Source organism: Tachypleus tridentatus, chromosome 6 (assembly GCF_004210375.1).
Source record: "Tachypleus tridentatus isolate NWPU-2018 chromosome 6, ASM421037v1, whole genome shotgun sequence".
Classification (NCBI taxonomy): Eukaryota; Metazoa; Arthropoda; class Merostomata; order Xiphosura; family Limulidae; genus Tachypleus; species Tachypleus tridentatus.
This window is the reverse complement of record NC_134830.1, coordinates 24,553,765-24,580,836: the sequence shown is the minus strand read 5'-3', so window position 1 is coordinate 24,580,836 and position 27,072 is coordinate 24,553,765. Positions and strand designations below refer to the sequence as shown.

At 31.0% G+C, this 27,072-nt stretch overlaps 1 protein-coding gene across 1 annotated transcript in view; it reads left to right on the top strand.

Annotated features, from left to right (window-relative positions):
* LOC143252108 (ATP-dependent RNA helicase DDX55) overlaps positions 1-27,072 on the top strand; it is a 103,450-nt gene that overhangs the window by 59,484 nt on the left and 16,894 nt on the right. The window contains exons 10-15 of the mRNA XM_076503756.1: positions 3,428-3,520; positions 11,131-11,245; positions 11,517-11,596; positions 15,793-15,881; positions 20,442-20,568; positions 25,280-25,369. Coding sequence (XP_076359871.1) covers positions 3,428-3,520; positions 11,131-11,245; positions 11,517-11,596; positions 15,793-15,881; positions 20,442-20,568; positions 25,280-25,361 — 586 coding nt within the window. The 3' untranslated portion in view covers positions 25,362-25,369. The remainder of the gene's footprint in view (positions 1-3,427; positions 3,521-11,130; positions 11,246-11,516; positions 11,597-15,792; positions 15,882-20,441; positions 20,569-25,279; positions 25,370-27,072) is intronic.

Genomic DNA, 27,072 nt, shown 5'->3' with positions numbered 1-27,072 from the left:
GTTTTATGTCTACCTAGCAGTAGATTATGCTGGTTTTTTTGTTTAAAAACTAGTTCCAATCAAAAGTGGTTAATCTACAATTTATGACATTAATTTTTATACTGGGAAATCCAACATAATCATTCAGATTAACAAAGAAGATGACCTAGGAAGGTTGAAACATTGTTTTCTGCTTTATTAGTTAAAGTGTTAATACCCATAATAGAATTTCTTGTTTGTCACAGTCTTGTATTCCAATTAGTAGTAATGTCTATTTGGTAGACGTTTGATTTATTAGTGATATTAACAGTTATAGTAATCTAAGGAATTTGCTTAAATTTGAGTGACACTATGATATATTTTAACAAATGCAAGGGTTAAAGTAAAACATGAATCTCATTATCTGTCAATAATACCATGTGGCAGAGGAAGGAAATAAACACTGGAAGAACCGTTACTAACACTGATAGGTTGCCTCTGATTAATGTCCCCTCAAACACACACAATTCTGGTAAATAATAAATGTTACACAGGCTATGACTTTCCTGCTCTTTTTCTCATCATAGCAGCAAACTTGAAAGATGTTTTGATGATGCTGATTGAAGGAGGCTACCATGTATATGGTAGGACCACTTCCCAGGATTTTTTGATGCTTATAAACTGTTATTACTGCATTTACTGTGATCGTGAGCACTGATGTTTATAGTAAAGTTAGAAATAAATAGGTTATATTTACTAATACTTAGTATAAACATATTTAACTATAATAGAGCTATTATCATATGACCAATTTTGTCTGTTATTTGCTCCACCCCTCCTTTTATAGTGGCCGTGCAGTGGATTTTGTTTTATCAAATGTTAGAGGTGGAAACTTGACAGCGTAAGCTAAACTAGTGTGATGAGTCTCAGTTGATCATAGACTGTTTACCTTTATTATATTATCTCAACTTGTTTGAATATATGTCATTGTTCTTCATTACATGGGCACAAATTGTATTGTAGCCTTTTCCTGTGGCTAGAAAACCAAACAAGTCAGCAAATTCTGTTTCATAACTTTTGTGGTTATGATAATTCACATAAAAAATGAAAGAAATTTGATTTCAAACAATTTTGAAATAAATTCAGTAAAAATAAATACATGTATGTACTATATAGGTAGTCAGTTATACAGCTAATTTGTCTAATATTAGCTGTCCAGTACTGCTGCAGTAGTGATCAGTGACAACAAAAAACATTACTATCACAACAATATGTTCATAAGTAGCATTGGTATCACCATAGTCAAAATCTGCCTCAGCAATCATTCCTGTGTGGTGTTAAATAGAGTTAAATCAATTTGATAATTATTATTGTAATTGAATTCAGTATCATTTACTTGTAAGTGTAACTTTATAATGATGGTATGTAAATTACTGTTGAAAATATATTTTTTATTTCATTAAATTATTTCTGAAAAAATGTGTAGGACTGTTAGGCTAATTTCATTTTGTGGATTGAAACTACATACATGTAAAACATATAGGTTCATCAATTTAAAGAGGATGATTTGGTTACATCTTTGTTTCTACAGTTAGGTTTACAAATTTTAAAATGTAATTAAAAAGTTGTAAGACATCTGTAGGCTAATGAGTCATAAATGTTACTTTCAGTAAAATTAAACCAGTTAGTATGCAATGTACTCACTTTGAAAACAGACATTTAACTTCCTTTAGTTTTTAAGTTAAATCTTTTGTATAGATCAGTTAATTCAAGGGTTGCATATTAATATTAAACTTTTTTTTATAACTAAGAATAATGTACACTGCATCTTGATGTATATCTACAGTATAGTATTAACAAAATGATTTTACTGTGTCATAAATATGTACATGTACAATGTATCACTGTGTAGTTCACATTTAATTATATTTTATGTTAATAGTGTTTGTTTGGATTATTCTGTGAAAAAAGAAAAGAAATGAAAAGTCAAACCAAATAAAAAATAAAACAAATGTTTTTATAACCAATTCACAGGTTTTTATCACAAATAAATTTCTCTGTTTAAAACACAAACCCAATATTCACAGCATTGAAAAACAACTTTGTGTGTGTGTGTGACTGTTATCTTTTTGTGGCATTTTTATAACTGCAGTGTAATTTAATTTTCATGGAAAATTGTCATTTTGTAACATTATGTAATATGTTAAGAACACTGATTTGATGCAAAACTTTTAAAGCTAATTGTTTTTATATTCAGTCTTCTTAAAGAGTCATGATCCATTAGTGACTAATTTTATTTTTCTAGGTACTATGGGGTGATGTGAACCATGATTAATAACTGTTAAAGCACTTGAAATTCTCTAACATCCATATAAATTTATTATTCCCATTTCATATATCATAGTGAAATCTGTTTATTATTTTCAAGACTTAGTGTAGTATGAAACTTTATTAACTCTAGAATTATCAGTGGGGAATTTTTAATCCTTCTTAAACTGTTTATTTCTCAAGTTGTTTATGACTGTTGGTTACAAAAAATTTCAGAAAATTTTAGGTTGTTAAATTTTTGTATTGTGAATTGCAATTTGTATATATAACTTATTTTTAAAATGTAATTTCTAGTCTGCATTAAATATGTCTTGGGAAAGAATTTAAAGGTATTTTGAAAGTGATTCATTTGTATCTTCTTTATTGTAAAGTTATATATATACTGAAACACTGTGTACCTTTGCAGAACTTGCCAACTAATAAATTTAAAGTCTATGGTAATGAAAATATAAATAGAAAAAAAGTATTTTTGGCTAGTTTTAGTACATTCTTTTTTTCATCAGCTTTGAAGCAACTGGGGAACAGAACTTTTCTTAAATTTTTGGATTTTGCCTGCAAGAAATCCATTTCTTTCTTTCAGATTTTGGTTAACTTTTCTGTAGTCAGCAATTGTATATTAATTGCATAAAAATACAAGAATTTTAGCATTTCTCTGTTCTCTTGTTCTCACTATTTGTTTCAATTGCATATGTTTATTTTTGGTGTTATTAGATCTTGTTCTTATATTTTATTGGCACTTTTTGGAATGTGAAGATAATTATAGCTTTCATATGGTCTTTAGGTGTTTTGTAATTAAAAATCAAATATTGGAGCATAGTTCTTTAAAGACAGAAATGAAAAATATCATTGACCTAAATCAAATTTTTGTAAAGCTGTGTGTATGAACTGAGATATAAGATCAGTGAACTGTAAGATGTAATTTTGAGGTATCACATATATTTGTTTACTTATCATACATTAATGTAATTGTGTGAAAAGACTGTACTTTATTAACATATCAACTAATGGAAATTGTAGTGCCTGCTATTAATTTAAAAAAGTTTTACTAATTAAGTAAGATGTGTAATGGTGTGCAATAATTGATGAGAATGCACTTGAAATTCTAAGTGAAATTATGAACGAGTAATTAATACTTTTTTAGAGGGATTCTACTCTGTACAGATGTCATGGCTCGAGGTATTGATGTACCAGATGTCCACTGGGTTGTTCAGTATGATCCCCCTTGTTCAGCAAGGTCAGTTTGTGTCAAATACTTTTATTTCATTTTTTTTCTCTTGAAATATTATATTATAGAGGGCATTCACAATTTATATGTAAAAAATAGGTGTTGTAAAAATTTAAAATTATAAATATTTGAGTAATAATCTTATTTACAACTGTTTTGTAGTTGTAAGATCTAGTTTAAAGAAACTTGGTTTGTGAAATTAATGCGTGTTCTAGCAGCAATTTATAGGGTTATTTTTATGTATTTTTGATAAATTGCTTAATCAGAATATATATAATACAGTGAGTATTCAAACCTCTGTCATTTTTCCTTATTAACATAATTTAAATTGTTTTTGCCATTTTCATGTGAATGCAGTTTGTATTTATGGTAAATTTATCCCGTAATATTATGACTGGACACATCATTAGGATTATCAGTTAATATGGGATTGAACCACTTTTTATCATGATGATAGCCCAAAATCAGTGTAGCAGATCATAAAATAGTGTATGGTGTCTTTTTTGAGATTGGAGCTCAATGTTTGCAGTTAGTGATATCTTTAATTTTAAAGTTTATTTCAAAGCTGCTTTATTGGATTGAGACATAGTGATTTAGCTGAAATATTACAAAATTGTTGCTGAACTTTTTTTAAACAATTTTGGAGATTGTAAACATGAGAAAATTATTACATTATTATTCAGCAAGAATTCTTGTCAGTCATTTCAGAAATGCTGTATTGTAAAGATGAAATGATTATTAGAAATGTTCAGGTACATTAGAGATATTTCTATTTATTATTCTTCTAAAGGAGTATGATAGCCCAATTCCTGCCATGAGATTGCCAGTTACATTATTCACAGTAGGTACATCTACTCTTTAACAAATAGCCAAATGTATATTGTGTCTGTAACTCAATATACAAGGCATGCAGACATGGTCAAGAGGCTCAGTTGTTGTTTGACTAAATATTAGAATGGGGAAGATCTGTAATCTGAGCAAGTTTGACCATGGAATGATTGTTGGTGCCAGACATTGTTGTTCCAGCATCTTGGAAACTGCTGACCTCCTGGGATTGTCACACACTATATTCTCTAGAGTTTACAGAGAATTGTATTCTGTCTATCTTCTATATACCTCATCTTGCTCCAGAAGTGTTTTTGGGGAGGTTCATTCCCTTCTTTTTACCACTTTTGTCTTATGCCTTCTCACTTAATTATTCAGCTGTTGGGACTTTTTGGATAAGGATACTATCTTTATCAGTTCATAACTACCTACTACTATCTGCATGTGTTCCTTCAGATTCCCTTTCTTTGGTGTCATTTCTGATTCACAGGAGTTCAGGGCTGAAGCAGCCTAGCATCAGTTCTCTTTCTCTTTCCTGGCTTATTGCCTTTCACAACCCTGCTCTTCCACTCCTGTTCCTCAACTGCTTTTAGTTTTCCTGTTATATCATACAGGCCTTCTTCATCCTTCTACTAGCATTGTCAGGTTTGGTGCACATGTTATTCTGTACTATCAGTGGGCACCCATCTTTCTCGGTTGCTGAAATTTAGTCTCTCTTCTCTTCCAACAAATGGATTCTTCAATTTCTCAGTCATAGTCTTTCTCTCCTCTTCTCATTGACTTTTCTTTTTCCTGGAAATAAATCTGTCTTCAGCATCTTATAAATGTAGTATCAGATCTCCAGGATTTTACTCTCATTCTTTTGCAGTTCCCAGAAGACTAGATTGTTTCACAGTTTCACATAAATAATTTATCTTCAGTGGTTTCTCACCCCAGGCTGTAGATGATAAATGCTGTATGTAGGATGCCTCCCATGACATCCTGATTGCCATTTCCTCTAGATGTTTTCTATAATTTGTCCATTAGAATTACATCTTCCAATTCCATGCTTCTTCTTTCTACAGATAATTGGCTCCTTTCGTACTCGTACACTTAATGTCCTTGGACTGAGATTTCACTTCTGTATTGATGATTGACCCTTAGCTTATTCCCATGAGATATCCTCTTGTCATGCCTATTTCTTTACAGATTGATCCTTGATTGTAGTGGGTTGTCAAAATATTTAAGTTGTTTCTCATACTCGTTCAATATTTGATATATTTGAATGCCTTCATCTTGTTTCGGAAAGTTTCAACCTTGTTGCCTTTGCCTGTGAGTAATAAATATTTGTGCTTTTTCTGTTCCTGTATAATATATTCTTTCACTTTTGGCTTCCCTGGTTCACTTACTCCTTTTAGGCATACCACATGTTTTTCATCCAGTAGACCTTGTGAGAACAGTAGATTCCCTCTCTTTGTGAACCTTTCATCTTCTCCACTTGAGGAGTTGTCATAATGGTTGGACTGTGTCGGTAGAACCTCTGGCATTCCCTTAACCCATAGGCTTGATCTTCATTTTTTTACCAATGTTTTCCTTTTAAGTTGGGAGTGCTTCTTTGAACAATGACATGGCTCTAGTGTTTGGATGTAGAACAATGGTTCACTCTATGCCAATGTGCTAAAATGTTTCACTGTTGGGCAGACATCTTCCCATTTCCTGTCCATACTGATGGATCACTTGGTCACTTAAAATGTCTACAGTTTTTATTTACATCATTTGTCAAGGGGCACCTCTTCTAGGACCTTCTGTTTGGGGAGTTAGACCTACTCTTATAAGCTCATTCACATCAGGTTCTTCTTGGTGCTTGTCATGTGCTAGGAGTTATGAACCTGATTTCAAAACACATCTGTTTGTGAGACTGCATTCTACTAATGGAGTAATCTCTCCACCACAGTTCTTTTGTTGGGTCTGCTCTTTGTTGGTCATATGATTCATAAACACCTTTGCCACCTCTTTTAATTTGAAGTTTCCTTACTTCTGGTCCCCTGGTCCTTACTTTTTAGCTCTGGCTGTTCATGCTCCCAACCAGATCTGGTCTCATTGCCTTTTTTTTTTTTTAATATATCTGTCCTTGTCTTTGCTTCTTTTCTTGGTTCCATGCCTTGGTATGTGTTCTAGTGGTGGTGTCTCTTTGGCTAACTCGGCCTCAAATGGAACACTGGGTCAAAGTAAATGTATGTGATGCCAAAATACTTAGTCTGTAGTTTCATATGAAGTAGGAACTCAGATTACCAATACTAAAAAGCTAGAACATAAAATAAGAACCTTATGTGTTTTTTATTTGTTGAGATATGACTTGCATACTGAATAAACGCACTGGCTCTTTCCATTTTTGGAAACTGCCTTTTATATACACTTGTTTCAATATAAAATGTGAAAACCAGTCAAAAGCTCAGAATGTTCTCCTTGTTGCTTTCTTAGCCATTTTGAAGTACTTGGTAGCCATCTTATATCTTATTCTTTCAAACCAAGATTTCAAGCAGGTAGATTGTCTTTAGTCTGTTCAAAATTACATATTGTTTTAGACAAAATACAGTTTAGTTACAAGGCTTGATAAATTATAGTGGAATTCTGTGGTAGAGATATAATTATTTATGATTTTTTTTTCATCATTTCAAATGTATACATACAACCTAAAATATTATTTAGTTTTACACTGTTTGTGTATGAAATTTGAAAAGGCTTAGCAGCTTATGGCAAGCAGCAAATGAGTACAAAGGGTATCGCAGGTAGAAAACATAACTTGCTATCTTTATTTATTTACTGTTATGTGTTTTTAGAAAAATAAGTTTAAGAACTTGTTTGTGAATAGTAATAATATATTTACATATAACTTGCTATCTTTATTTATTTACTGTTATGTGTTTTAGAAAATAAGTTTAAGAACTTGTTTGTGAATAGTAATAATATATTTACATATAACTTGCTATCTTTATTTATTTACTGTTATGTGTTTTTAGAAAAATAAGTTTAAGAACTTGTTTGTGAATAGTAATAATATATTTACATATAACTTGCTATCTTTATTTATTTACTGTTATGTGTTTTTAGAAAAATAAGTTTAAGAACTTGTTTGTGAATAGTAATAATATATTTACATATAACTTGCTATCTTTATTTATTTACTGTTATGTGTTTTAGAAAATAAGTTTAAGAACTTGTTTGTGAATAGTAATAATATATTTACATATAACTTGCTATCTTTATTTATTTACTGTTATGTGTTTTTAGAAAATAAGTTTAAGAACTTGTTTGTGAATAGTAATAATATATTTACATATATAATGTATAATAATTGTAATATGAGTGTATTTTACCAAATACTAGTCTACCGAAGTACAGCAAAGATGGGTCACTTTCTGAGTTTTGTGTTATTCGATATGGCTAGGAAGTTCCTGATGCCCAGAGCAACACCAATACTCTCTGTGAAAGCTTTTCTCATGTGTCTAGTACTTCTGCTTCATCCTCCATCTTCTTAACCATCAAGACTTGGGCAGAGTGATCACCTCTTTTCTTTGAGGCTGATTATTTTTATGAGTATAGTTGCCCCTTTACACATATGGAGCTCAATCTTGCTCTTCATTGGTCTGGCAGGACATCAGTTGGACATGATGACATTCACTATGAAATGCTGCTCCATCTCTCTCTTGCTTCTCCTGCTATTCTTCTGGTTGTTTTTCACTAGATCTTGGAGAAGAATGTTTTTCCTGATGCTTGGCACCATGATGTTGTCCTACCTTTTTCTAAGCCTTGGAAGGGTCCCAAGATTCCTTCATACTATAGTCCAGTTGCATTGATGAGCTGTCTCTGTGAGATTCTAGTGAGGATGGTTAATGCTCATTTTGTTTGGTGCCTTGAATAAAAAACTCTTTTCACCCACCTATTGTGGGTTCCATCAACAGCGTTTCATCTTTGACCATCTGATTCGACATGAAACATCAATCAGGGAATTCTTTCTCAAACAACATCTTATTTCTGTATTTTTTGGCCTTGAGAAAGCTTATAATATTACGTGGAGGTCTGGCATCCTAGGACACCTACATTCATATGAGTTGTATGGCTATTTGCCCATTTTTATTAAACATTTTTTAATGGACTGGCAATTCCAAGTCCATGTGGATTTGAAACATTCCGGTTTTTTCCCACAGGAACTTGGAGTCCTTCAGGGCTGTGTTTTGAGTAATACGCTTTTCATCATAAAGATTAATGCCATCAGTGGACAACTCCTCTTACGGTTGCAAATGGTCTCTATGTTGATAAACTTCCACATCATCTTGTGTCATTTAATGAGCATGAGGTTTATTGAGCAGCAGCTACAGACTGCACTCAATAATTTACTGAAGTGGACTACAGCAAAGAGTTTTATCTTTTTTCACTCTAAAACTGTTTGCATGCACATCTGCCACAAATGGGATATTCACTCCACCTCGAGCTCTGTCTCGAAGAAATTGTGCTTCCTGTGGTCCTTGAGGCAAAGTTCTTGGGGTTTATATTTGACTATAAACTGACTTTCTTCTGCACATCTAGCAGCAGCACTTTAAGTGTGCAAGGGCATTGAACATCTTCCATGTCCTCTCTTTTACCCCTTGGATAGTAGATCGATGTTCTATGCTAAAGATCTATTTTACCCTCATTAGTTTAAAACTGGACTGTGAGTCTCTTGTCTATGGCTCTGAAGATGTTGGACTCTGTTCACCATCAGGGGCTCTATTCTGCATAAGGTCTTTCTGCACTTCTCCAGTCCAGAGTTTGTACACTGAGTCTCATGAACTTCCTCTGTACCTCTGCTATTTGCAACTGTCTTTACTGCATATTTCAGAACTTTGATTCTTACCACAGCATTGCATCTGGGGTTGTGTTTTCTTTTCTCAATGCGTGATGCTTTTTCAGAACATGTGGTCTGCCATTGTTCCTTTTGGCCTTTGTATACAGGTGCAGTTGGATGAATTGGGTCTGTCCTTGGATGGCATTGCTGTATCAACTGGTCAGCCCATTCCACCATGGTTTATTACCATCTCCAAATGTGACCTTTCTTTGAGTCATCTGAAGAAGGTGGATACTCCCGATTGGAAATACCATTTTTTATTTGCCGAACAAACATCTTTTGAACCATCCTTCCATTCCCTTTTATACGGATGGTTTGAAATCAGGTGACTCTGTGGTTCTGTGGTTGCATACAGAATCCCCTCTACAGCTTCTGTGTTCACTGCTGAATTGTATACCATTTCTCTTGTTCCTAGATCACATAAAAGCTACGCAGTACGTGAACTGTACTATTTATACCGACTTGCTTAGCTCTTTACTGGCCCTCTAATCACTTAACATTAGTTCTCTCACTGTTCTCATTGTTATTCACAACCAGCTGGCCAAATTTCTCTTTAACATCTACTTATATCTAGTTTTTCTGGATACCAGGCCATGTTGACATTTATGGGAACAAGCTTACTAACAAGTGCAGTTAAGTCTTACTTTTCTGGTGATATCACTGCTTTGCCTGTTCCATATATGGACTGTGGTCCTGTATTCAAGCTTTTTGCTGATCTTTGGCTGTCTTGCTTTTGTAAGGATCAGAAGGAGGAAGTTATCTTGGGTAGACTACACATTGATCACAGTTTTTTAACTCATTGTTTTTTTTTAATCTGGGACTGATGCAGCAATGTGTGATCTGTGTGACACTTAAGTCAAAATAGCCCATATTCTACTGTCATGTCGTCATAACGAGTGTGAGCGACAGCAGTATTTTAGATATTTTTTACTATAGGTTCACCCCTATTGTTGGACAGTGCCATTGGTAATGGTGACACTGTCCACCTTACTAAAGTTCTAAAATTTTTAAAAGCTTTTAGCCTTTTTAACTCTATGTTTTTACCAACTGTTTAAATTTTATTTTGTTTTACATTGATTCAATTTCACATTTTATAACGATTTTAGTTTTTATTATTTTTGCCATTTGTTTGGCTCAGATATTCTAGCTGCTTTGTACCAATAAACACTAAACAACCAACCTACCTCAGTGTACTCAACAGCTAGATGATGCAACTTTACTATTAAAAAAATAAAACAAAAACAAACACACAACCAAGGAAAATTTTAATGAAATGAATTTAGGGGAGCAGTAGATTTTGAAATGATAAATGTAAATTTAAAGAATGATTTACATTTTGTAAAGAAAAATCACAGCAGTTTAGAGAATACATTAAGCTCAATCTTGAAAAGACTGTGTGAAATAAATGGCAAAATCAAAATTAAGCAACCATGAAAATAACATGAAAAGTGAACATAAAATGAACATTAGAATAAATTTAAGATAAGTAATAATAAGGAAAATACTTCACAGCTTCAGACCAAGAAAAAAACCTTGAGTACAGAACAGAAGCATTATTCAAAGCTGTGACATTTACAGAAATATTCACAACCTCAGATGATGGGAAGGGAACATTGGTTTTATGAATTAATAATAATAATTTTTGTAGTTATGTTTCAATATAAAGTAAACAAGTTTTAAACATCAGGCAGCACATAAGCCAAGTGGGATTTGTTATTTACATTTCTGATAATCTGTTCAGTAACAAATATTTTATTTTTTTTTCTCTTAATTTTTAAAAATTTCATAATACAATTTATTTGAGCTGTTTTTTATTTTTAAGATGAATTTCACTGTTTGTTAATTTGATATTTCAATGTATCCTCATATTTTTATCTGCATACAATTTGGTTGTATGACACTATACTTGGAGATTCATGTTATTCAACAGTGCCTTTGTTCATCGCTGTGGAAGAACTGCCAGAATAGGAAACAAAGGACAAGCTTTACTGTTCTTGTTACCAACAGAAGAAACATATGTGAATTTTCTTCAACTGAATCAAAAGGTGCATATCTTCTATATAAAAGTACAAACATTTGAAATATTGTAACATTAACAGCAAGCATTGTAAAGTTCTTTATAATGTACAAAATAATTGTATTGTTTTGTATGTTTATTGTTCATTCATGTATGTAGTATTTATAAAATATTATATATATACAATGATTTTAAGAGGCTTAATTAATAGCTTAGATTTAATCCACTTCAAATAGTCTAACCATAATAGGTATGTAGTGTTACATATTATATTTTTTGACATACTTGTGATGTTATAGGTAATTTTGGAGAAGATGGACCTGGGAGAGACATTTTTTAATGTTCTACCTAAAGTGAAGAAAATGAACATGCGAGACAGGTTTGTCATTAGTAAAATTATAACTGCATATATGTCATTTATTAGTTTTATAAATGTAATTTGTCATCCCAATGTTCAGTTAGATTAAGAGACAATAATATTCTGTTGATTTGAGGATTTCTGACCTTTTTTTATTATGAGAATTATTTGTTTTCTTTTGTATTGGTGTAAATCCATGGAGAGAATTTCAAAGAAGGGGGAGAACATTACAAAACTTATGAAGTCTCCATATTTGTATATTTTAAACTTGTATTTTTTCCTTTCATTTGAACTTTCAAGTGATTAAAGATACTAAGAATTTAACATTTCTTCTGCATTAATGCTGGTGCATTTGCCCAGTTAGTCTGCCTCTCTGTGGTTAGGTGCATAGCATTTCATCAGCTGTTTTGTTGCCTTCAGCAAGTCCTGTGGTTTTGTCCCAAATTCTGTCATAATAAACAGTGTTTTTGCATTTTGATCTAAAAGAGTAACTAGAGAATATGTTTGATTGGAAGGTTTTATGAAGTTACAGTATGGGTTTTACAGAACTTTGGATAAATATGTTAAATATTTTAGATTCAAAGGAATTTGTATTTATTTTTGAAAAGACAGTTTCTGAAATTACAGCTATGTTTTTGAAAGTTTGAAGTTTTCAGAAGGTGTCAGAAACAACGTTAAAATTGTCTGTAATTGATTCGACACTGTCTGCATGCTGGGATCAAAATGTTTTGTGTAATTTATTTATTTTATGTCCATCATAGATACTGTATAAGTAAATCTGCAGTTGTTGAGAGGATGAACTAATGAAATACAGAATTTCATCTCTGTTGTATGTTTCTAATGTAAAGGACTTTACAAGAATGAAATATAGTCAGGTTTAAATTGTGATTTTTGCAGTAAATGTAAATAGTAATTGGACATTGTTCTTAAACCCAGCTTGTATGCATCACTTCTATATATGCCCATTCGTGTTCCCAACATCTTCATGGCCCTTTGTGTCAATGTTCTTAGCATCTAAATAAAATTTTGTCAGTTTTTCTGGTTACAGTTGTTAAGGTCTTACCTGTAGTATTTCAGATAGTCTCAAAAGTCTCTAATGTTGTACTCACCATTCACATTCTTTGTGTGTGTGATCCACATTACAAACTGCTCTGTATTGCTAATATCAGCATACTAATATGCTAGTACTAAATATAACCTTGCCTTTCTTCAAACATTCAGAATTTCCTTCCTAATTTGATTACCTAAAACTTCTCCTGCATTTGATGGCTTTCTGTTTGTAATGTTATTCTGACATGTACATCCCGATTACATTCTATCTAGTGTAATGTTATTCTGACATGTACATCTTGATTACATTCTATCTAGTGTAATGTTATTCTGACAGGTACATCCCGATTACATTCTATCTAGCTTTCATTGCTAGCCATACATTTTGCATTTTGATGTTGTTTTTTTTACCTGAATATCGAGAACAGTTGTCTGGTTGTTATCAGAATGAAGTCATTTACTTGTTATATGTTTATCAGACTGTGTACACTGACCAGTGATATGCAAATAGATACAATCTAACACAGTGTAAAAGATATTAACATTAAAAAAAAGTTCTATAGTCTATTAGCACATGCAAATAACAACACCCACCTACCATCTCAGTTTGATAAATTTAATTATCAGAGTTTATGTACACTGTCAAGGAAGCAAACTGTTCTGTGTTACATATTTAAAGTTTAAGCAACCTAAAACAGTTTTCATCACATAAAATTTGTGTGTTAAAAAAACCCCAAAAACAACACATGAATATGTGTACAGGTAGCAGTGCACTTGCATGTGACTCTTATTAAAAATGTAACCACATTACAGAACATTGAAAATAACTACCATTACAAATTTCAGTATGCTGAATTGATTTTGGAGATCATACCAAAGTTTTTATTTTTTGCTAGAATTTTTGTAATTTTCTGTTTATGTTATGGATGCATGAATATTTTTTACATTTTTGTGAAATTTGAAGTTTTTATTTCTTTAAATATTGTAGGATATTTTGTATCTCTCTTTTCTCTTTAAATAGTTATAACGTAATAATGCTGAAATTGTGTGTAGTTGTTACTAATATGAGAAAGTATAAATATGTAAAATCGTTAGTAAAATCTCTTGGTACACTTAATGACTTGATATACCTAATGGCTCATATTCAAAATGTGAATCACTCTGTATATTTTATATATATTCTTTTAAATGTTTACTACACTTTAGTGTGCACATACATACATACATACATGAATTTTGTTTTGCATGAGGTTTGAACACAGCAAGAGAATGGTTCAATATACCATGTCATTAGTCCCTAGCTAGTACAGCGGTAAGTCTACAGATTTACAATGCTAAAATCAGGGGTTCGATTCACCTCGATGGACTCAACAGATAGCCCGATGTGGCTGTGCTGTAAGAAAGCACACACATGCACCATGCCATTATATTTAAAAATTCAAGTACAAAATAAAAATAAACAATTCCACCCACTGGAAAATATTTGAGAGGATAAAACAACAGAGTTACTGTCAGGTTGCACCTCTTTCCAATGCAAATCACATTTAGTATATGATATAATTGTGGAAGACTTGAACATATTTTCTTATGAAGGTTTTCTCAGATAACCTGTTTTTCCTTGTTTGTTGTATATAGTCGGCTATTTCAGTGTTATTTTCCCTATCAATAATCAGGTTTACAAAAAAACAACTTACTGCTATTGTAATCTGTAGTATCACTTATATCAATATGGTTTCTGGTCTAAATAGTGTTTTAAAGGCTTGTAAATAATAAACATCTTCAGTTGTTAATGTGTTACATGCACTCTTTGAACACTTTATATCACCTGAAGTTTGCAGCATAAGAAATTTATTTGTTGCAAGATGAAAGCAGGCCTGATACACTAAAACCTTAGAGGCTAACATGCTGTTGTCGTATGCAAACGCCAAATAAAATTTACTTTTTCATATTAGTGTGCTTTCTCTGTTCCCTTTTATTCCCTTATCTGTGTTTCATCTTTATTTCCCTCCTGTCAGAATTTGCCTGTTGATCAGTATATATTATCTGATTCTATGATGTGAGATGTGCACTGTTCAGCTTATTCTCATTAAATTTACTATGAGTAGAGTTGAAACAGCAGACAATTAAGACACCTTGTAAGCAACAAACATTGGATTAAACCAACCAACCAAATGATAAGTTACACAATATTCTGCTTCTAAATGTCATTGAGAGAATTCCAACATTTATTTCTGGACAACCTATTATAATGTCATTTTAGTTGTAGCATAGTGGTTTATAGAATGTCTCTGAGATTTACCATATTTTGGTCCATAATAATATTTTAACTGATAGCTTAACCAGGAATTATGCAAAGACTTTACTATCTGTATTTCAGTAGTTTTAGGGTTCTATAATTTATAAAATCTTAGTTTTCTAAATGTATGTTAATGTGTTCTTTCTTGTATTTCAAGTGTATTTTCAACTAAAAAAACTCCTGGGCTAAGTTATTTTTATGAAATGTAGCTGTGTATGGGTTAATTTGGATATCCCTAAATTCTCAAATGTTTTCAAAACAATTTCTGCTCCTAGTGATTTCCTCCATTTTATTAGTCCTGACCTAAAATGTGAAACTGCAGTTTATACCAATTTGTTCTGATATCTGGTAAGGATAAAAATGTTTTTCCAAATTCTTAATAAATTTATTAATAGTGAAATCAGACTTAGCACATTTCTTAGAATAAAGGGTGGAAGGTTGACTGCCAAAGTGGTGGTAATAAAGGGTGGAAGGTTGACTGCCATAGTGATGGTAATTCTTCATGAAATACCATTATAAATGGACAGCTTGCAGATAGTGATTCAAGTTTGATGTGGTATAATGGAGGAAAGAGTCGCATCTCTAAAGAAAACAAAAAACAAGTCTGTTTATACTTGTGTCCTCTCACACATCATGTAAATGTTTTTCAACTGAATTAAAAGGCTGACATTTATACTTGTTGTTAAGACACTTAGGAGTTGTTAAAAGTGTCATAACAGGAGGTACTATAATTATAAATTTAAAAATGGAAGTAAAATGTGTAATTTTAGATTCTTTGGTGTTTTGTTGATGAAAGACATTTAAAAAATAAGTTCTTTAGTAATTGCATAAAGCCAACAAAATCAGTGACATGCATTTTTTAAAACTTTAGAGACATCTTTGAGAAAGGGAAAAGAGCATTTGTATCATATATTCAAGCGTATTCCAAACATGAATGTCACCTCCTGTTTAAAGTGAAAGGTGAGTACAAGTTTTCTGTTCTTTTTTGTGTTTGTATAATACCATTCAGTGTAACTTTAAGATGAATATTCTTGAAATATATATGTATATATAAAGATGCATTGTGATTTTTGGATGTTTCTTATAATTAGGCCACCTAGATTTCTATTAAATACATAGGCTTAGTCTATTTAACCAACAACATGATCATTTTCTACTCATAGTGTTTGTGCATTTACAAAATTTGACAGTCTTTCCAATGACAAAAAATGATAGTTTTAGTAAAGTATTTGTAATAAGCTAAAATAAACATTTGTCTATGAATATATTGAGTATTTGTTTTAATTGTCCATGTACAAAGTAATTTTAATGTTAAATACCTTTCCTCAAAAATCTCTAATTTTCTTTGTGTAATTAATCACTAAAATCTAAATGAATTTAAATGTTTTTGTAATAAAACTTTATATCTTATCTGTTATTTACTTTATCCTGTTTCTTTACATGATCATTCAATTTGACCAACTTCGTGACCATCACAAAAAGATTGAAATAAATCTAAATTACCCTTTTGTCTTTCTAAAATGACTTTACATTATAATGTGAACCTACATTCATTTATCCTAAGTAGATTTAAGTTTGTGACAGTATATGTGCATTTATAATTAACTTTTATTGTCTTATTGCTCATCAATTGCTTTTTGAACTGTGTGTAACTATTGTCCAAGTCAATTTAAGTTACAAATCATTCAGGAAACATGCAGCTCCCATTACACTGTCGAATTACTTTACCCATGAGCTACTACAAGCTGCCCTTGTGTGTGTCTTGTGAAACATTTTTAATTTCAAAGTAATAAATGAAGAATAAACATGAAAAACAAGAAATAAATTACTGCCTCCTAGCAGTACAGCAGTATGTCTGCAGACTTATGTTGCTAGATACTGGGTTTCGATATCTGTGGTGGGCAGAATACAGATAGCCTTTTGTATAGCTCTATGTTTAATAATAAAGAAAGTTATGTGCTTAATTTTTTTCTTGTTGTTGATTGTTTAGAACATTCGAGTCTACTTTCTTATAGTAATAATAGTAATGCATTTAATTTTTATTTAATTGCACCAGAGAACATGCACAGGTAACATACTAAATGCAGACAACTTCCTCTACCAATTACAAGTTTTATGGCTTTCTAACCGTGTGGCAAGAGCCGTTACAAATTCATCCATGCTTGCCATTGTGACTCCTGTGTCATATTATAAGTGAAATTGACACTTATCTATTTAGAACACAAGGTAATACATCATTTGGTACATGAAAACCAAGAATTTCTGTTGGTTATAAGAAATGTATAACTGAACATGAGAGAACTATTAACACATCTTGAAGGAGAGGATGTGACTGGAAGATGAGGGAGGAGAGGATGTGATTTTCTGTAACAAAACAAAATTGAAAGTTATAAAAGTTATGATTTGTTTGAGCAACGATAATTTTATAGTGAGTACTTTATATTTCGTTTTCTACATTTTGAAGAGGTGATGGATAAAATAGGAAAGACAATGCCTAGAGAAAATGTGTTACACCAGGGAAAATTCAGGATTTTTTCTTTAATATTGCCTTGTAGAATCAAGAACTTAAAACTTTTATATTCTTAAAATATACATTATTAGCTAAGATTTTATGCTGTGCTATTGGTGTAACATAAAAAATAGCTTAATAAAGTTTTAAGTGTAAGACACTAAAACTTTGTCATATGCAAAAGCTACTTTGGGCAAGAGGGTTAAATTACAACTAGATTTAACTTTTGAAAATGTTCAGTAGTAAAACTTGCTAATCCTGCATAATTTTATGATAAATTTTGTGCTATTTATATACAAATATATTTTAAAAACTATTTGATTACATAATGTAAAGTTAGATGTTCAGCTGTTTGATTATGATAAATTTATATAAAATGTCTAGTTATTGATTCTGTGGGCTTCTTGAATGTGCAAATACTCAAGTTGTTTGTATGTTTACATTTATAACACTGTTTCTTGAATTAAATAGGAAAGAAGTATCCATTTACTCTCACTATTGTTTAAAACTGTGCTTAAACATCAGCTCTGTTAGTATTTTTGTACACAGATCTTTGAATAATTACTTTGTTAGATATATATGTACTTAATTAATTACTAGGTTTATTTTTGCTAACTGTAATAATATTGATATCCACCATTTAACAAGTAGTAAGTTGTGTATGCACATTTTTTTTTTAATTGTTATTCTTGACTCTGGCCTTGGACCTAGAAACTCATTAAAATCATCTGCAGTTTATGTGATTAACTTTAATTGCTTTTTATAGACATATAAGGTGTCACATTTTGCTGGCATCACCAATACATACATACATGTGTGTGTATATGTATGTATCTGTATCTATAAATGTGTGTGTGTGTGTAATGCCAAACAAGTGGAATTTATCATATTTGTTTTAATGAAAAATTGTAGTTTATTAATGTACAAGGGTTTTTGCATATCTTAGGCCAAGTTAGTTTGGTTTAGTTTTATTCGCATAAAGTATGCAATAGCATTGTATGTGATTTGTTCTTGGCAGTAGTTAAACCGTGTATCCATAAATTATATGGTTATTGTTTTTCACTTTGTTAGTTCTCTTCATAGGAATAAATGTATAAATATGATAGACATAATTATTAAATACATTAAATAAATCAATAAATTACATGAAAGTTGAAAGCTTTATTTTTTATAGTTTTACAATACAAAGCTACTGAAATTTGCTGAGGATTGATAACCTAGCCTTAGGGATAGAAACTCAGTGATAATAAATAACTACATATATTCAGTATCTGTAATTACAAGTTATTTTTGACAGGTAACAACATTGGTAACTAATATAGAATGATATTAATATAAAAGTCTAAAAAAAGTCAATATTTATGCAATATTTGAATGTGCAAAAATAAAATAAATTGATACTCTGATTAAATGTATCCTATAATTCTGAACAATTTCATTTTGTTCATTACAAACATCTATTGTCATGTTTGTTTATCGGCATGCCTCCTTTTCTTTAAGCCAGAAATGTTCAAATTAGTGAAACATTTATTTTTGACAGTTAATTGTAATGTAGATGTAGGTCTGCAAATTCTAGTTTAGCTCAAGACGTCTGAAGTTTTGGTTACTTAGTAAGTGTGGTGTTAAGTGATTTCATATTCTCTCTATTTAAATGTAATGTTTTTTGATTAAATATATATATAAATCCAGAAACATTAATCATTTTACCCAAGATTTTTTTAAGAAGTTTAAAATTACCACTAGAATGAATAACTGTTATTACAAATGGCATGATGCATATTGCTGATTGATGCATGTAAACATACTTCTTGTTGCACTCTGTTAAAAAAAAAACATGCACTTTAAACAAACTCTGAGAACCTGTGCAAACATTTAACTGGTGTGTGAAGCTTGAATTCATATGTTCTGATGTGCAAAACCTGTAATCTTGGAAATCTAGGAGAAACGAAAATTAAAAATATTAATTAGACAGTCATTTACTCAAAACATAATAAGTAAACAATAAGACAGATTTTTTTTAAGTGTAACTTAAAAGGGCATACTGCCAGAAGCAGCAGACAAGAGTCTTTAATTAGACAGGTGTTTACTTAGTGTTTAAGATTTTTTTTTATATATCTTTTAAGAGAATTTTATCTGTAGTTTTTGGCAATATGTCTTTTTAAAATCAGTTGACATATCCTCTGCTCTGCAGTTTACTTCTCACAGCTTGACAGAATAAGGAAAGAGCTATAAGAATGAAAAATATGGATTTTATATCAGAGTTTGTATTGAAAAATAATTTTGAAAATAAACCAAGATGACATCCTGAAAAGAGTAGAATGCTTTGTCTGTCTCAGTTGAAATAAGGAGTATATTATGTAATGAAAATAGACCACAAGTCTTTGTATTCATCCTGAGAAGCCTTGCAACCATGTTGATTGATGCTGGTTCTATAACTTTCAGCTAGTAGTATTTATTTGGGAAATTACGGCTTATGCATCAATGAAATTGAAATTTGTAAAATTTTCAGTTAATAAAATAGAATGCTTTCTTGCATTAAGTCCACCTTATTATTTTTCCTGAACGATAGAAAAGAATCCACTTACTGATAGGAAAAATTGCAATAGCATTTTTTTTTATATATTTGTGTTTTGAATGTGCAAATATCATCTGTTATGGTATTTTACCTCTTTTAGGAGAGTATTTTATTGTTCAGTGAGTGTAAAAAGAAATTAATATTAATCTTTAAATTAAACTTACAAACAAGTAATAAGTATTTTGATGTAAATGTTCTTAATTACAAAAATATCCAGCTGCATAACAATGATCCTTTTAGGATTAATTTTCTAGATAAATAATATGAACTTACAATGTTAAGTTACATGAAAGAAAAACAAGCTTACAATAGAAGTTGGTCTTAACTCTTTTAAGTCATATAATATAGTAATACCTATTTCACTCTAAATTATTGAATGGAAGATTTTATAGATGTGAACTTGGCTCATTGAAAAAACAAGAACAAAAACTTTCAGATTTAGACTTTGGAAAATTAGCTGAAGGATTTGGACTACTTAAAATGCCGAACATGCCAGAAGTGAAAAGACAAAATGTGGAAGGCTTCGTTGAAACTGAAGTGGATATCCAGAATATTCCTTTCAGGTTTGTACTTTGGTGTCATTTTACCTAAGTATCTTTACTATTGTTTTTTTCTTTTAAAATTGACTAGAAGAAACTCACAAGTACATGTTAAATTGTTTTGTAAATAATAAAAATTGTAATATTGATATGCAGAGAGTTTTATGTTATATTCAAATGATTTTGAAGTTCACCACATCCTAACAGTCCATGTGCCACATTTTGGTTTGTGAACTATCTGATGCCAATGCGATAGCCCTACAGCATAATTTTTATTACAAAATAACTGTCATAAATTTGTTATATTCAAAGCACACTATTCCTCCTGTTTGTCTTTGAACAGCTTGTGTACTAGTGACTTGTGTTGCATTAACAGATGAAAATCTTAATTATGGTGTAAACTGCTAGTTAGAATACATGAATAAAAGTAGTTTACAGCATTTTAACAAACTGATTTTATCCATTCTTTTTAATTCCCAATAATATCAGTATGGCTTATTATACTGACTACCAAAAACTTGTATTGCTGACATATTAGGCCCAGTTTTTTCCTATTTCAGTTTGGTTTAAGGACCAAATGTATCTACACAAGAACATAATCTGACGTTTTGGAACAGTATGTCCTGTGTAGTGGAAGGTCTCAAAATTGTAAAGAAACAAACCTGGTGATGTACAGTACACGTACATTATGTTTGATTTTGTTTGATTTCTGTATTGGTTTAGTATTTGAAAGAACCTTAGAAATGCCACATACATATTACACTAATGCACTATGTTATTTTGCAGTAATGTATTACCTGTGGTAAACTTGTAGCCATTGCTTTACATTTATCTTTTATTAACCTGTTAAAATGTTAGGTTGTTGTTACTTGTTTACATATATTGAAAAGTGCTTGAATTTGGAGAATGACCTTGGTAGTGACCTGAAAATTTCTTAATTTTTAAATATTTTGTTAAGCATTTGGACTGGTTGGCCTTGAAGTTTATAATAAAGGTTATTAGTAAGTACCAGTTGTGTTTTAGGCTCATTTTTGCATAAAATTTAATTTAAAACAATTTTATAATGGTATGTAGATTTACCTGTAACAAATATGTATTGCTTATTGTCAACAAGTTACACTGAAAACTTTTCAGAAGAATAGAAATTTGAAAAGTGAATTTAGTATTTTTATCCAAAGGAAACAGAAATTTGAAGAGATTAGTATAATAGTACCATGTTCTTATTAGAATCACATCCCTTATTTCATTGACTGAGAATTGTAAATATTTTTTTGAAATTTTAATGCATTGATACATTTGATTTATCAACTCATTTGATTGTTATGTTTCATACAATTGTAGATCTAGTTATGGGACAAATCACATTCTACTGGTTACAAGAAGGGTTAAATGTGTGATTGTTTCTCATTAAAGAAGATAGTGAAAGGTGGTAAATAGATGTTGAAGCAGAATAGGGAAAATGAGTGCTTAATTTGATTTTGAAGATACCTTGGCAAAAGTAGTTGGGTTTACACTGTTAACTGGAAAAATAAATCAGATCAAACCTTTTAAATGGGTTACAAGTAAAAAGTACTTTTTATATTTTGTGATAGACTGACCAATCTTTCAAGTATTATTAAAGTGTTCTTTACTCCTAACTTAAAAGAAAAAATACAAAAACTAAATGAGTGGTTCATGTGTTGTAAATTTTGACCTACTCCATTAAATCAAAGAAATAAATATAATCATTATGAACATTGATTATAACAGTCCCTGGAAATTTGACTTCAGGCCCATTACTTCAATATTTATGAAATGCTAGAGCAACTGGATATTTAGAATGACAGCTCTTGATTAGGTGATGAATTGAGCAGATGTAAAAAAATTGCTAGATTTGGAAATGCCAGATGTATTTCTACAATGAATTAAGCTGAGAACTGAACAGTTCTGAAAATACACTATTTGGGAAAATCTTGTATATGTTGTTGTAAATGTATGGGGTCTGTTGAAGTATGGAAGAGTGTTTGATACTTGGGTTTATACATACATACATACATACATTTGACAGCTTTGGTAAAAATTTTAAGTTAGAATAAAGGTTGAGTTGTAGATAGATATTTTGGGTTAGATTAAATTAGTTTGTTGTGTGAAGTTTATTAACTATACCATAGTTAACACTAGCCTTCTGTACATTAATATTTGTAAAGAGCAAGTGAAAATGTGTATGTACTGAAAAGTGTTGTGCATCCTTGTACAAAATATTTGAAGTTTCTATCATTTTTTTCAGTTTTTATCATTTGCATTTTTCTCAAATCATGCAAGTTATATTTGATTTTTAAGTTTTTCTTTCAAATCTCTCCTTTTCCATGTCACTGATACAGATTTTTTATCAAAAACACAACTGTTTGTACTTAACACTAAAAGTAGGCTGGATACTGAGTAACCATTCAACTTTTATGGTTAATCTGACTCTGTGCAACAGTAATAGAAAATTTTATGAACAGTCAACTTCTCTTAGTTAATTTTAAATCTTAAATATTTTTAGTAGATTAATTTACTGAGAAGAGTAAATTCTAGAATCTCTATATTGTTTAAGACTGGTCACTTGGCTTTGTGAAAATCTAATAATTTAATTCGTGGAGGTGGTGACATATCTCAGTATATGGTAACCATTCTGCCAAAATAATATGCTCTGTGAATAAACAAGACCATTTAAAGATGAATAAAATGCATCAGAAGTCGGGCCAACTGAGAAAAGATTACATACAACATATAACTGTTTAATGTTACATCTGTTTAAAAGTATTGACCTAACTGTATAGAACATTCTCTAATCATTGATTCATTTGGTTGCAATAAAATCTAATAATAAAAAGTAGAGCCACCACAACAACTATAATCATTTTTATTGAATGTTTCGGAATATTGTATCTTCCATCTTCACCAAATTTATGAAAATAACAAAGCTAACAATCCCTAGTGTAATTAATAATATAAAAAAATATAATGAATGGAATTGGAAAATGAAAAAAAATCAAAAACAAAAAAAGGTTGTATATGACAATATATTTGATAGTCGTAAAGCTATCTGTGTAGCCAAGACTTCTAACTATTTACAAATTCATGTCTTGGAATACATGGGCGTTTCTAACAGAATTGGATTTAAACTTTAATTCTATCTAACTTTTCTATATATTCTCACAACAAACTAATGCCACATTTTGTTATCTTAAACAACTTTTCAATTCTAACTTGTGGATGTAATGATCATGAACTGTTGTTAAAAGAATGCCAATATATTATCAATGAAAATCCAAACAGAAATAGAAATTCAAACTCATTCCTCCTTATTTTATTTTATTCAAAGTTGTTTTTTGAATGTTTTATAAATTCCTATTTTTTATTAGTAATTATACTAAAGATTATTCAGTTTATTATTTTCATAGATTTACTGAAGATAGAGTATGTGTAATTTTGAAACTGTTATTAAAGATATAGTTGTTGCTGTGACTAATATTCATTATCAGACTTTCTAGTCAGTTTTAATAAAGTACCAAAAATTTAGATAGATATTAGAAATAGTAAGGACTAACCTCACTATTAGGATAAAGTTGTGTTTACATTGTTATCTTGTAATTTTTAATCTTATTTTCTTATATACTTTTCACTTCCTATTTTGCTTTCAACCCAGTCAAAATATTAAATTACTAAATAAACTAAATAATAACTCTTAAACCAAATAGTCACGTATATCCAACATCAAGTATTACTTTTACTGGATCTTTCTATATACTTCATTATTTAATATTTTATTTGATATTCTAATATTCTTGGGAGTGAAATATAATAATTTAATTCATGGAGGTGGTGGTGTATCTCAGTATATGGTAACCTTGTTGTACAAAAAATTTTTTTGTGAATGTGTCAGATGTCAGGCCAACTGAAACAAAAGTACATACAAATTAAAATTACAGGTTTAAAAAAACTGTTTTAGGCTATTAATCTACAACATTTCTTTATGTAACTTCTTTGTCATGCCCCTTTGTGAGAGTTTAAACTACAGTGATGTATGACAGTATCACAGTCATTGAGTATAAGTGATCATACACTTGAGCTGTTATTTGTCACTAAATTTGCATATCCCTTTAAGTGTCTTTAAGCACTTACTGGTTGATCTATACTATACTTCATTGTTTGCCATAAAAATGCCTCATGTTGTGCACAAGGGATAATATGGGAGGAAATAATTTGCAAATGTTTTTCTACCTTTACGCATACTTATGTAGAATGTAGTTGAACAGTTGCAATCGGGTAAAAATGGTTGTCATTGTTAGTAGTTTATACTGTTACATAAGTGTTATTACTAATGTGTTCTTTTTTCTTGTAATTACCATTTTCTTTTATCCTACTCTTGCCATTTCACATGAATTTTTAGAAATAGTGTGTGTTAAAGCTAGAGACAGTATTTGAACCTGGGTCTTGTTAGAAAAACAAGTGTGCTACCAACCATATGCATTTCTTTTCAGGACTCCCATTAAGACAACTGCAGGATTGAATTTGAAGCATATGATTAAAACCAGTTGTTAATTCGTGGAAAAAAAGAATGTTATTTGCCTTTGGTTGTTATATTCTTGAGGCTAATAGTTATTACCGTAATGAGACATTTAATGAAATATCCAAGTTTTTCATACATTAAATGCTCTAAGGATCATAAGGTAGAAAATATTTAATTTTTAGTATTTTTGAACACTTGCAGGGACAAAAGAAAAGAAAAAGAACGTCAGAATAATCTGAAAATTTTCATAAAAGTTGCCCCAAGAAGAATGATTTCTACTTGACAAAAAAGGTACGAGCTTTGTTCTGACGTTTATTTCAGTAATTCAGTTGTGAAAGTTATTGATGTTTAAGTAAGATGGTTCCTCTTATCTTTGACTCCACTTCATGACATGGTTGTTTTTTCTTCATATTAATAAATTGTAATCTGAAAATGCTAAAAGACACATGTGATGGCTTGTTGTCCTTTAACCACATCTCATTATGTCTGAGGTATCTGTGGAATACTTGTATTTTTGTGTGGGTTTCCACCTTACAATTTGTTGTATTATATTTATTAGAAAGTCACAAGTTAGCCTTCCATTGCCTGGTGGTTAGGGTACTTGACTCACAACTTGTGGGTTGAGGATTTGAATCCCCATCACATTTAACATACTTGCCCTTTTAGCTATGTGTGTGTGTGTGTGGTATAATGTTACAGTCAAAATATTTGTTGGTAAAAGAGAGGCCCAAGAGTCGCTAGTGAACGGTGTTGACCAATTGCCTTCCTTCTAGTCTGTCACTGCTAAATTAGGGATGGCTAGTACTGATAACCCTCATTTAGCTTTGTGTGAAATTCAAAACAAACCAGATCAAGTCACTGCTATTAGATGACACTGCTAGTGACTTTTTCTATATATATATGAATTAAGGAATCTGTTCTATGCACAGGGATGAATACAGATGGAATTGAACTAACATCTAGAGCAGGTGTTGCCAAACTTTTTTCACAGGGGGCCAGATTACTTGGGGAATGAGAAGTGCAGGCCACATGATCATTATGTTCAATACTCATAAGCTAGAACGAAAGCTCTCTGTATAAGACTTAACACTAAGTTTAGGATGCCACATTAGCCATGTGGGAGTAGCATGCAATACACACATGTAATAAAAAACAAACAGAAATACAACCAACATTTTTATTTACCAAAAGGTTATCAAAGAAGGTGACATCAGAAAAACAGTTGTCACATCACACATAGTGAGTACATATCTGAATTTCACTAAGCCACAAAAAAGTTAGTGAGATTTATGAAATTGGCATTTGGCTTTCAAAATATCTTCAATGTTCAGTTTTGAATTGCTGTATCCAATCATTAGAATTGCTTTCAGATGTTCATCAGTCAACCTTGATCGATGTACCGACTTCACATACTTCATTTTTGAAAATGCTTGTCCACAGACATAAGTTGTTTCGAACACTAATGCCATACCAGATGTGAACTGCTTCAGCTTTGGAAAATCATCTTCAGGTATGCGGCTGTAAAATTCAATAAGTTGTCCCTCTCTGTGTTTTGCTTTCAACAAGTCATTTCCTTGCAAATCAGTGACCTCCAGCTGAAGTTCCACTGGCACGTCATCAATGACACAATCAACAGGATTCTGAAAAAGGAGAATGTCACTTTCGATTCTGTCGAGATCCGAAAATCTCTCTAAAAATGCTTATTTAAATCACCAGTAATTTTTTTTCTGAAATCCAGGTTGACATCTTCTGTGATTCCAGCATGAAACTTATTGAAATACTGAAAATGAGAGAGGTTTCCTCCTTCCAAATGTGCTTCAAACAATGACAGCTTTCTCCAAAATCCTTTAATGATTCTATAGAGATCACAGACAAGGTTATTCTTCCCCTGAAGTTTCAAGTTCAATTCATTCATGTGGGATGTGATGTCAACCAAAAATGATAACTTTGACAACCAGGTTGGATCCGACAGAAGTGGATCAGCTCTATATTTC